Source organism: Rissa tridactyla, chromosome 1, assembly GCF_028500815.1.
Source record: "Rissa tridactyla isolate bRisTri1 chromosome 1, bRisTri1.patW.cur.20221130, whole genome shotgun sequence".
NCBI classification, from domain to species: Eukaryota; Metazoa; Chordata; class Aves; order Charadriiformes; family Laridae; genus Rissa; species Rissa tridactyla.
Genome location: NC_071466.1, coordinates 22389919 through 22403087, shown reverse-complemented (window position 1 = coordinate 22403087; position 13169 = coordinate 22389919). Strand labels below are relative to the sequence as shown.

Sequence of the window (13169 nt, the reverse complement as noted above, 5' to 3'; positions counted from 1 at the left end):
AATATTAGCAGAACAGAAGTCCCAAATGAGATGGACTCAGTGGGGAAGCTGTAAAATCAAGGCTTTTTTTATCACATAAGAGGATAAGAAAAAAGTAACCCAAAATGTTGTTTTGTGTTTTTTGGGGTTGTTTTTTTTTTTCCCCTCAATAGTTGAATTGATTGTAGTACTTCTGCGTGAAGCAAAGCTCATATCTTTTTTATTTATTTGTTTTTTTAATTTGGTGGTTTCTTTTCCAGTGTTGGTTCCTTGTCACTTTAGGTTCTACTGAATGGCTTTAAGGAATCTAATGTTAACTTACATGTATTTAGTCAGGGTTTGTACGAACTTTTGATTCTGGTGCGATGCCTGCCGTTAAGCCAATGGATTCTCTAATCAGAAAGCCATAAGTTAACCTAGGGTAGAAAGTTGTGATCACTCTTTCTTTTTTAATGTAAGGCTACCTCTTGGCTAATGATACTCAGGGAGAGACTCCGCTAATACCTCCAGAAGTAATGGAATATTCCATTAAACATTCAGCTGAGGTTGACATCAATACGACACTTCAGATTCTGGGATCTCCAGGAGAAAAAGCCTCTTCCATCCCAGGATACAACAGAACTGATTCTGTAATTAGGTAAGAATGCATCTCATGCTATTAAGTATGTTAAATGCTTTTTCAGAGGGGAAAAAAAAAAAAAGGGAATATGAGTGGGCTTCTGTGAATTTGAAAAGTAAGAAAGTAATATGTAAACACTGAACACTGGAAAAGAAATATCTCTTTTAACCAGTATAAATTATTTGCCTTTACTTTAATAAGAATGGTTTTATAACAGACATATTAAGGCAATGCTGTAAAAGAGATTAAGAGAAAAGATGAAGTGACTTTTTAGGGTAAAGAAAGGCAGGGTAAATACAGATGGTATTTCAAGTCAAGATGATCCAGGGGAGAACTTAGAAGAAAAATGAGTGAGACATCAAAACAGATAAAACTGAGTCAATATGGGAAGGCTGAAATGACTATAATGGCTCATGTCTTCTGTGAAGACTATTAGGTCAAAGCCTTGGAAATAAACAGAAATGTTTTTATATCTCTACTGAAAACCCATCTTTGATCCATTCGTTACAGAAAATCCTGAAAACTATTTAAATTACTAAAAAGTTGGTAGATCAAAATCTTTAGGTAATATACTCTATAATTCATTCAGCACATGTACGGCTTTAAGCAAATGCTTTTCAGAGCATCAGTGAGCTTGTCTACTTTGAACATGAGTTTCTGCCCAGGGCTGGCAGTAGCAGCTCATCTGGTCCTTGGTGCAGGAGGAATTGTTGTCACTTATGTCCACATATTAGCCTATAAAAGGAGCAGGAGAGGGGATTTCTGATCTCTATTTGCAAGAAAGCTGATGCTTAGAAAGGACTCCTCAATTTGAATCCTCACACTTCAGAAGATTGCATTCCACTTTTAATTGACATGGAAGATTCTTCACCCAAGATTAATTCTTGTCTGCTTCACATTTTCTTCTTCTGGAAGTGGCTAGAAAAAAATGGATCTTCATTAGCAATGATGGGCCTAATGTTCAGAAGTTTGAATACTGCTCACTGATGATACTGTTGGCAGCTTCAAGAAGTGGCCACCAAACAGGATTTCTTGATGCAGTGTCTCAGTGCTGATGGGAATAAAATCAGTTCTAAATAAAGAGAGATTTGAGCTCTGAGATGTCTTCAAGAAACAGACCACTGTCAACTCCTGAATTCCTTGTGAACTATCACATTCTTACCAAATTTAATTGATATACTCCAAAAGCTAATATTTAATGTAGTTTTATGGACTGATTTTATTAATGCAATCACCGGGTAATCTGCTATTTCAGACCGTTTTTCTGCAGTAATGAGAGAGAGAGAAATAACTTGTCATTTCTGTACTTGTTCCTTGGTACGCATCACACTGTAGAAGCTGCACAATTAGGACACACTTGGTCACTAAGCTCGATGGTGCAAGGAAGGGAGAATCAGTTTTACTCCAAGTAGCATTCCCTTTGTCTTCGTTCCCTCAATGTCAGAATGCTTGTGAGCATTCTTTGTTGCAGTAATTTTGATGTCAAAGATAAACTCCTTAACCTTTAATGTGTATTTTGAGGTTTTGGGGGATATTTGCCAGTCTGTCCTGTCTGTCTCTCCTTGCATTTAAAGAAACAATAAATTCATGTGCTTTTTACTTCATTAGAGCTTAGCTGCTTTGTGTTATCCTGTTCCTTCTGTCATATTTCATGAAAAATGAAAGTGTTTGGTAAGTGACATTGCTTCTTCAAAAGCCACTCTCAGCATCCTCATTGTATTTTAAATCTGCAGGTTGTTATCTGCTATTTTAAGAGTGTCAGAAGTGGAATCTAGAGCAATAAGGGCAAATCTCACGCACCTCCTGAGCCCCCAGATGGGCAAAGATATTGTGTGGTTCCTCAAGCGCTGGGCAAAGACTTACCTCCTAGTAGATGAAAAGCTGTATGATCAGGTAAGGATATAACTCTTATGAATTAATTGGTGAGTATTAGCAATAATATTATAATGTGAATGCAGATGTCAGTGTAGCTATTTTAAAGTGCAATGATAAAGCATTTTTAATATTAAATGGGTTGTGGTTTATTTTGGAGTTTGTTTGAAAGTTGATGTTCTCTTCATTTTTTTCATTAGAAATATAAGTTGTTAGGGGACCCTTCTTGCACATTTTGGTGCAAATGTAAATTTTTTAATTTTTTTTTAGCCATCATTGCCATAGTAGAATAGCATAGTGCGCTTTCAGGCTCCGTAATGGGTGAAACTCACCGACTACAGCAGTTCTACAAGCTACTTCGCACTATCCATCAGATCTTACAGTTCATCTCTAATATAGTGGTTGCCCTTGATGGGTGATTTAGTGAGTAACCTGCTCATAATTCTGAATTAGATATTTAACACCATCACAAGGTAGTATACATCAGCTAATGTCATGCTACTTTCTCTCCTCTTCCCGTTCTCATATGTTCCCATTGTATATATCATGATTTCAATGGTGCATTCGTTGTAAAGGGAAACTTCTTACCATGTTGGGACAGCACTAATCATGATTAGACCTTGATCCTGATTTTGCTTATAGAACTAACTGTAATCCAGCTAGCTGACGGAGGCCACTCATCCTGAGGAGGTCCTGTTGGCTCTAACTTTCAAGAAGGAAGCCTCTTCCTCCTCCCCTTTATTTCCACTACTGAAGCAACTAAGAATACTAACGCTTCAGGAGGCCCCTCCTTAACAAAAATAGGTATACCAAAGACTCATAAATGTTTGGAATCATATTATTCAGCTTGTACTTACAGCAGAGCTAAGAATTTGTAAAGGTACCAGTTGGGGAAGAATTGGAGAACATGTAAGAAGGAGACCCACATAAGAAACAACGTGAAGAGACAGAGTATCTAGGAAATGCACATGTTTAGTTTGTGTTGACATGTGAAGGTGATTGAAACATCTATTTAAACCTTATGCTCAGTAGTGTATACGTTATGAGTTTTAAAGTTAGAAATGTTAGTGGTGTGCTGACAGGAAGCCCCTGCACAATTATTACAAAATCCCTGGACTTCGCTTTTGAGAAACATTTTTTAAAGATAGGAGAACAGGCAATTTTAAGGAAGCGTGTTTTAATGTGCCAGGACCAAAATGTGAAGTCTTTCCTAAAAAATTTACAGATTGAAGGAACAACCTGCAGAAAGCAGATGAGGAAAAATTACAATGAATATAAGGTTTTTTTACAAGACTCAGTCTAGATCAACAGCTAGGTTTATTTCTAATAACTTTTATCACTGAATTTTGAGAAATTTCGTCATAAATTGAGGGAAGCACTTTGGGGAGATGATTTTGGGATCTTTCTTTTAATTTTAAAGCTTTTGAACTTTCATTTGCATTAAAAGCTAGACATACTCAAACATAATTTCTATAATGAAGTTGCAACTTTTCTTTGTTTTAGGTGTTGTGCTTAAAATTGCAAGATAAATATGGCAAAGATTTTTCTGTTAGAGTTGCTCTTTGCCTTTGTCTCTGTAACATTTGTGTATTTTAAGTAGGGAAGAAGTGACAGCCTGAAAAGAATTTGCTGACTGATTGCCATACACTTTGGGGTTCTGGCTTCTGTAAAACTCACTCATTTTAATGCTTTTCTTATAGATAAGTCTGCCATTTAGTACAGCATTTGGTGCTGATACAGAGGGTTCCCAGTGGATTGTGGGTTACCTTTTAGAAAAAGTGATCAGTAACCTGGCAGTGTGGAGTTCAGAGCAGGACCTTGCAAATGATACTGTACAACTGCTAGTAACATTAGTGGAAAGGAGAGAGCGGTAAGTTGCTATACCTCTGGAAGTCAAAAAATTTCTTTTGCTTCCTTTAAATTTTTTTGGCCAAAGTAATCCAGATATAGGGCACTTCATATTCATGTCTCTGTAAGTCAAATTACTTTAGTAACGTACTATAAATGGAAAAAAAAATTGTCTGACAAAGTGAGGAGTGAGACCTAGATTGACAAAACATAATCTAACTTTAATTATTGTTTAGAAGTGCACTCTCCTTCCCCTATATTTGTGCCTCACTCTTCAATGGTGAGAAAGGAAAACTCTCCTGGTCTCCACTCTTATTGCAAGGATTTTTGTGTTGCTTATTTTTGTTGAACAAGTTCTTCCGGATTAAGAGTTCAGATACTGGCTAAGCCAGTATAAAATGTGTTTTAAAAACATACTAAAAAAATTTTGAAAATCCAGGATTTGGCGGATTCAGACAAATTTCAAAGTTTTCTTTGGTGTTACAAACTGCAAAGCAGGAAATTCTTGAATGTTTTACTTCTGTGAATTGACATGCAATTATGCACACAGTCATGCATTCACAGTCTGCTGAAAGACTGTTCTGAAGTTTGGGGATTGAAATGCTTGAGGAATTTTCTTTTTAAAAAAAAATTAAAACCCACAGGAGCTAGTTTTGGAATAAACTGCTTATTTTATCATGACATAATGAGACTAAGCTTTTAATCCATGCAATATGTCCATTAACTCTGTGTGTCTATGTGTGTAAAACTAAAGCACTTCCCTGCTTTTCTCCCATATGAATTGAGCTCTTTTCAGAGTATATACTTTAGAAATCTTAGAGGTGAGGCATTAATAAGATGAAAGTCAAAAGGCAATTTAGCCTTAGAATAAAGGAATTCAAATTTAAAAAAAAAAATCTTATGACAGCTGCTAGCAACCTGATGCGCTCTGTTCATACAATGTTGTGAAGTCTTTTCTTTAATTAAACTGTTTTTCCCTCTTCTAGGGCAAACTTAGTTATTCAATGTGAAAATTGGTGGAATTTAGCTAAACAATTTGCAAGGCGAAGTCCTCCTCTTCACTATTTGTCCAGTTCTGTGCAGAGAACACTAATGAAAGCTTTAGTTTTAGGAGGCTTTGCTCATATGGATACGGAAACAAAGCAACAATACTGGACAGAGGTAAGCTATTTTGATGCTTCTGTTACCTTCATTTTGGCAAGTAGTGAAAACAAGTTAGTTTAGGGAATTTTATGGTGACACAAAATCAACTCGTATAGAATCTTTAGATTTTGAACATCTAATACTTACAATTTTTTAGACTATTCTCTCTTTGAAGGTCAATATTTGTATGGCACCCATGAGCTGCCAAAAATTTTATCTAAAGCATCACAGCCTAAACAGAAACAACTAATAATTACCTGGAGGATTCATGAAGCGGCCAGTATAGCGGTACGCTTCAAAGAGACTATTATAAAAGGTTATAAATTTCCCCTGAAACTGCTGTGTCATTTCTTCCTTTTGTTTTAATTTGGTGGTGTTATGAATTATTCACTTAATGGTAATGACAGTAAGTAAAAAGCTAATGTGGAACGAATGAAGAGCCTTAACCAGTTTTTTTTGTGCCCTGGCTCCATTAAAGCTCAGATATTTAATACCAGAAAGGTTGGTGCCAGAAAGGAGACGGAAAGCAGTCAGTGAGCACCGCATGAGTTTGTAAAGCATTGTCCTTCTGAGAGAAACTTGCTTTTATTAGCAAAGCTAAGAAATTAGTGATTGAAGGTAAGACTGTAATGCACAGGAAGTAATTGAGAAAAACAGTTAAATGTTTTTATGGAAGTTTCTAAATTGGTTCCAAACACAGCTGATTACAAGAGAGATTGCACTATTGAGAATCATAATATGACAAAGATAATTACAAACATGAATCTTAATTAATGCTTTTATTGATGAACTGTAAGAATTTTTTCCCCTAATACTGAATTTGGAAGAGAAGGAAATACTGTGATCCCGAGAAAGTCACTTTAATTTGTTTAAAGACTACAAAATAACATAAAGTATTTATGGAGGCGCTCATTTTGGAACCAGTCTGGAGGTGGTGGTGGATAATGAGGATCACTAATCACTACCACTTCAGCTTACGTTAATGTGACAGGTAGTAACATAATTGAGCCATTTGTACTGCTGTGCCACAAGCAACCCATGAGCTTGCTAAATTACTTAAACCTCACATCACGTGATAGTATGCTTATCTTAATCTGACTTTTCTACAAAAATTTAAGGTTCTTCAGCCACTTCAACAGCGATTCTTGAATGTGATAAACCAAGAAAACTTTCAGCAGATCTGTCAGGAGGAGGAAGTGAAACAGGAAATCACTGCTACATTAGAAGCACTCTGCGGCATTGCTGAGGCTACCCAGATTGATAACGTAGCAATTCTCTTCAATTTCCTAATGGACTTCCTTAATAATTGCATTGGATTAATGGAAGTATACAAAAACACACCAGAGACTGTTAATCTCATAATAGAAGTCTTTGTTGAAGTTGCACATAAACAAATTTGCTATCTTGGAGAGGTAAATACAACCAAAAGGGGAAGGAGGGGAAGGCGTGTGTGTGTATGTGTGTATACAGTGCTATCCCTTAAACTAAAGGATAGTGATTTTTAGATTCTATAGAGAAAGAAATGCTATATGGTCACATCTGTTAGAGGAATTCCTTTGTTTAAAAACATACGCTTGCAAAGATTAAAAGCAGGACATCTAGACTGTTCTTATACTAATAAACTTAACCATAATTCATCACTAATCTAAGTGTAGGCATGGGTGGCAATAGAGTGCAGATCATGTTGAATACTTTTTTTAACCATATCAAGCTTCTCTGAAGGCTTGTCTAGGAGAATTGCAGCACTGTTTTATGTGACAAATGCATGCCATAGAGTCACTGCCTTGGTCCTAAAGCAGTCATAATGGATACCAAGATATGATCTGGTAAATAGAGTCACCGCAGTACACTTACATCTTTGCTAATTTTGGTTTTGCATCTAGAAGCGATCCTGCCTGTTCCAAACTGTGTATGCACAAACAGTATATTATGGCTCCAACATTGATGGTAATCTAGTTTGTGAGATGACTGAGATGTCAGCCTGTCACTCTTAACACAAAAGAGAAGATAAGATGGAGGAACTGATAAAAGTAATGTTCTTCTGTTTCAGTGCGTAGCACATCAATATATGGCTGTAAGCGCTCTTGCTGTTTAAGATGGCTGTTTCCTTGACGATTTTGTGTGCAGTTGTTACAAAAAGTGGTTCTATAACTGAAATGAAAATCTTGAGGTATCACCAACCAAGTAACGCCATCTTAAAACTAAGTGTGGCACTTTTAGCATATGAAAGTTTTCTTATTGTCTAACATTGTTTTATAGGCCAAAGCCATGAACCTGTATGAGGCCTGCCTAACTCTGCTCCAGGTGTATTCCAAGAATAATCTAGGTCGACAACGGATAGATGTTACAGCAGAAGAAGACCAGTACCAGGATCTCCTCCTTATTATGGAACTTCTCACTAATCTTCTATCAAAAGAATTCATAGATTTCAGTGACACAGGTATGAAGGAATTGGTAATTGCTGAACCGTAACTTGTGTTCTAAACTGTAAAAGCCATTGTGGGGCATCCATTCAATCCAGGTGAAGTGAAAACTGAAGCTTAGGCTTGATTAGATCAGGATATGGAAATTACTATTTAATGTGCCAGTAGCAAAGGAAGGACTTTCCACATCTGAAATTATTATTGCTGTCATAAAATAGATAGAGCATGTATGAACTCTGAATGAGCTTGAAATCTCCATGTTGCAGGTATGAACATGTAGTAGCAGCAGTTTCACAGCAAAAAATCCCACATAGAAGTCGGAATAGTAAATTACTGCAAGAGGACAGATGGATTATCATCTTAGTACAAGATCCAACTTTTGTGAAATGCTGAGCTCATTAAAATTCCATCACGTTTGGGGGTTTTCTGTATTCCTCATTCACAGAACATGCTTTATGGTATGCGGGTGTAGCTAAGGGTTCTTTTTTTGTATCCCAGCCTGTTAACATTTTTCCGTATATTTGCCACTTAAAATTGCAGTAGTCCTGAATATGATCTACCCGTTCTAGCTTAGCTGTGCTGCATTCCTTTTGTGTAAGCTGAAAAGTGATTTGCGTGATTCAGATCTTACCATGTCCTATACAGCTTGCACAGAAGACATGCTCGGTAACAAACTGAATCTGCCTTGGTTGTTTTGACATTGCTTGTTGCTTTTCTGAGGTACGTCTTGAAACCTTGTACTCCAAAATTCAGTGCATCAGTCTATTTTTTTTTCAGGCATGCACAACACAAATACAGAACCAGATTTAGACTTTGTCCATTGAATGAACAGTTCAGTGCCATGTAAAATATTCTTTTTGAGGCCAGACATTGGGAGTTAGTTCCATGGAAAACACTGTAAAATACTTACCATGAAACTAAGGAATGTGAATACTACCAAAATGTAGTGCCCAGAGATCAAATGTATTGAAAGTTGTCTGCATACTGTTGCTAACACAATGCAGGAATTATAAAAGTAAGGTCACTGATGGGAAATATGGGTATTACCTGTAACTGGAGAAAACTTGGCAATGTCTAAACTACAGAATCTTCTGCATTAACTCTTCCATTTTTTTTTCTCCTTGTGTTTATAAAAATATATATAAACCTATGTTAATATATAATACATATATAAAGTATTTAAAAGCAGTATTGTTTTGCTCGCTCTCTGTTTATGTGTGCAGGCATGCAGCAGCTATCGCTAGCAACAAATGCAATGTTCTGTAGTGGAAGGGAGCCCTCAGAGCATCTGAAGAGTTCTGTTTTAGCGTGCCAGCTGGTACACGTGGTTGTGAAATGCTTAGTCCTAACGCATATAAATATAGAGTGATGTGGCAGCCTCCACTCACTAAGTTTCTATTTTAATACAGTGCCTCATGTTTTTGTTTGGGGAGAGGGGAATAGTCCTATTTTTAAAAATGTCTTTATTATAAAGAAATGGAACTCTTCCTTCAATATGCTTAATCCTCCTTTCATACAAAACATTTTTGTCTCTTCTATAGATGAAGTATTTAGAGGACATGAGCCTGGGCAAGCTACAAATAGATCTGTATCGGCAGCAGATGTTGTCTTATATGGGGTTAATCTAGTTCTGCCTCTAATGTCCCAGGATCTGCTGAAGGTAAGTATATTTTTACACGTAGTTGCTAGAATATGAAAACTGTATAGTAATGGATTCCTAGAATTCATTCCTATATGCATTCCACCTCCACAAGTTAAATTTTCTAGGCTTTTTAAAATGCAAATAACTGTTCCACGGTTCTAGATACTGTTTGAAAAGAAATATTGTAAGCTGAGAAAATGTATATTTGAAGGGCCTAAACAAAACATTTTTCTTCTAAAAGTGAGTCCATGCAGGATAACAATTAGACAAACCTGAAACATGGCTTGTGGAATCCTTTTTCTGATAATGTCAGAAATGTGATAGGAGCATAAACAGTGACATTTAAAATAAAAATCTGGGAGCAAGTAGTAACTCTTCAATTATTTTCACAATACAGCTGGCTTTTGTATCATAGACAGCAGCGGCTTGTCAGTAGAACAATAAAACATGACACAGTGGAACAGCAGTAATTCATTGGGTTGCACTGTGTTAATGTTTTACTTTGAATCAGGGGGGCACTTCTGAAGTGGGTCTCGGTTGTTGCCTCTAACATGCTTTCTCATCTGGTAGCGCTCCCTGAGCATGAGAGCTACGTCCATTTTAGGTGGAACTGAGCCAAAGGATGCACCCTAGGAGCCCTCCTGTCTGTTGTGCTCCAAATGCTCGTCAGGCTTTTACCCCACAGGACTAGATTTGCTCGTGTCTGAAGTACAACTCCTTCAATTTGTACAGAGCAGATACTGGACTCCCACCATCATCTGTTTAGCTTTAGCAATCTTTTTTATTGTACCAGAGTGTTTGCTAATAAAGTTGTAGCCATTCTGATGACTCTGAAGTTGCCTACTAAAATTGTCTTTTCTTCTTCAGTGGAAAGCATTGGTCCAGTCTCTTTGTACAGATGGAAATTATGTCACAATAGAGTTATGTGATTGATTCTAAAATTACCATGTTTTTCTTTTGACAGTTTCCATCCCTGTGTAATCAATATTACAAATTAATCACTTTCATCTGTGAGATTTTCCCTGAGAAAATTCCACAACTTCCAGAGGACCTCTTTAAGAGCCTAATGTACTCACTGGAGTTAGGGATGTCGTCGTATCCTTTATAGAGCTTGGGAGTGTTTAAAAAATCTGACTTGCTTTTATAAGGACGTGTTAAAAATCAGATTTTATTTTTCTTTGCATTTTTTTCCTTTTCTATCAGTCTCTGTATCTATAATTATATATCAGTAATCAACTCTTGCTCTCTGGTGGCTGAGAGTTTCCCTGTAGTGTCTATTGAGATTCTAGTATTAGCTGAATTTCCTCTGACTCGTGTTGCTTGAATGCAGCCTTCAAGTGGTTTAGCGTGTAAGTTTTTTCTGGCAGCCATTCCTGCCTCCTCCATTACTTCACTTCAGAGTGTGTAACTTCATAAGCCTTCAGCTGGTATCCCAAAGCCATTCCTGAATTAGTTTCTCAGCTGGTAATACAAAACACTGCTGCTGTTCTACTGGGCTGGCTCCAGAGCATTTCCTGTCAGGGTGCCAATGGGCTCTCCCTCTCATAATGGGAGTACCAGTTTCACTAATCTGTGGCACGTGTCAGAAACAGATGAGCTTGACCATAAGGGACTCTTTCTGAAAACGTTATGTCAGAGAGGGTTATGTTACCTTAGGGCGTGTAGTTAATTAAAGAAGGCAACAAGCTGGAATTCTTTTTTTTTTTTCCCCTTTTTCTATATTTTTAAATTTAATTTTTTTATTAACAGCTTTATAGTAAAAAGAAATCTTGGAACGTACAAGCATTTAAAATATTTTCTAGTGACACCACTGGGAAGTTTTACCACCATGTAATCGAAATCTAACTTTGATTCTTTAACGCCCGTTACCAGAATGAGTTCAGAGGTTTGCCAGCTCTGTCTGGAGGCTGTAACACCATTAGCAGAACAGTGTGCAAAAGCACAAGAAACAGATTCAACCCTTTTCCTAGCAACAAGGCACTTTCTTAAGGTAAGATGTCCACGTTTTGTGTTACTTCGTTTTTTTTGCATACAGGTAGCATCAAGAGGCAAAACAGTGATCATATCTGACCAGGTTAATCAGGATCACACATACAGTAAGAAACAGCCTGTTATCTTAAACTGGCAGTTTAAGAAAAAAGAGCTTGAAGGACTGGTGACACTGGACTAGAGTACAAAAGAGGATGGAGGCATAGAGAGAGGAAATTACTTATTGCCAATCAAAAAAAGACCTGAGCCTCTCAAAATGCAATTTATATTTATCCATGCTCTGCATACGAGCTCTAGAATGAACCTGATTGACAATGTTAGCAGTTACATTTACTATGAAATAGAAAGCTTCCAGAATTGTGCGAACTGGGTAGGCTGGGTAGAGTACTAAAACAAGAAGCAGAAAAATGAGCATAGTTGGGAACTAGAAAGAAAATGCTGTCATTTATTCACTGTATCCAATGAATTATGCATTTTCTTAATCAAGTACCGTATTTAGTACTTTCCTTTTAGGACCATCCATTCTTATCTCATCGAATTTTGGAGTGACCTGGTAGCAACCAGGTTCCTGCTAACTGGGAACAAAGTAATTGGAGAACTTGTGTGCCTGTCTTCTGATTTTTGTAAAGACTTCCGTTTTCCTTGAGACATCTTTTCTTACCAAACTGACATTCGAACTTCTGGGGATTACTCATTAAAACCATGCATCAGCCAAGCTGAGAGAATGAGAAACACCTTAAATAATTTAATTTGTCTTTATATTTCTTCTAAGTTAACATAGCTTTCTGCCTTTTCTCTAAATTTCCGCTTAAAATTATAATACTGCTCTTATTAATCTGTTCCCTTTTTGGCTTTCTGTGAGCTGTAGAAGTCTCCAAAGCTTGAGGAAAAAGTTCCCTGTTTTATTCTGGAAGACCAAATGCTTTTTTCATTATTTCTCTGGCATATCTGCAACTTTTGGAGAAAAATACAAGAGATGCCATTTCTCTCTGAAGAACACATATAAATCAACAACAGGTTTCAGTGCTTTGAGATATGAATTTGTGCTGTTAAGCCAAGACCTGAAAGTTCTAAGAAAGTTCTTTTAGAACTTAGCTTTCCAATTACTGATACCTAAATTTTTTTTTAAAAAGGCAACAAAGCAAACAACAAACTTGGATGTTTATAAATACATGTTCATTATTATTATCAGAAGTGCAGATGAGGTTCAGCAGCAAATGTTGGTAAAGTAGAAAGTTAAGTTTACACTTCCGTAACTGCTTCTGTTTTGCGATTTCAGATGGTCTTTGATATGCTGGTACTTCAGAAGCACAACACAGAAATGACAACTGCAGCAGGTGAAGCTTTCTACACATTAGTGTGTTTGCATCAGGTATGGCATTTAGACACTTACACGCTGAAAACCAGTCACTTGTTAAAGGAGAGTGGTTAGTTACTGTGTGTCTGGCAAATCACGGAATCATTCAGCTTGGAAGGGACCCTCAGGAGGTCTGTAGTCCAACCTCTTGATCAAAGTGGGATCGACACTGAATTCAGGTCAGGTTTCTCAGGACTTTTTCCAACTCTGTCTTGAAAACTTCCAAGATGAATATTCCAAAGCCTCTCTGAGTGGCCTGTTCAATGTTTGTTGTTTTTTTTTTTATCCATATAATTC

At 36.9% G+C, this 13169-nt stretch overlaps 1 protein-coding gene across 1 annotated transcript in view; it reads left to right on the top strand.

The window, feature by feature from the left end:
• XPO4 (exportin 4) overlaps nucleotides 1–13169 on the top strand; it is an 80657-nt gene that overhangs the window by 61258 nt on the left and 6230 nt on the right. The window contains exons 13-22 of the mRNA XM_054211628.1: nucleotides 439–616; nucleotides 2332–2491; nucleotides 4171–4340; nucleotides 5305–5479; nucleotides 6580–6873; nucleotides 7721–7901; nucleotides 9426–9544; nucleotides 10491–10621; nucleotides 11399–11516; nucleotides 12795–12887. Of these exons, the coding sequence (XP_054067603.1) occupies nucleotides 439–616; nucleotides 2332–2491; nucleotides 4171–4340; nucleotides 5305–5479; nucleotides 6580–6873; nucleotides 7721–7901; nucleotides 9426–9544; nucleotides 10491–10621; nucleotides 11399–11516; nucleotides 12795–12887 (1619 nt within the window). The remainder of the gene's footprint in view (nucleotides 1–438; nucleotides 617–2331; nucleotides 2492–4170; nucleotides 4341–5304; nucleotides 5480–6579; nucleotides 6874–7720; nucleotides 7902–9425; nucleotides 9545–10490; nucleotides 10622–11398; nucleotides 11517–12794; nucleotides 12888–13169) is intronic.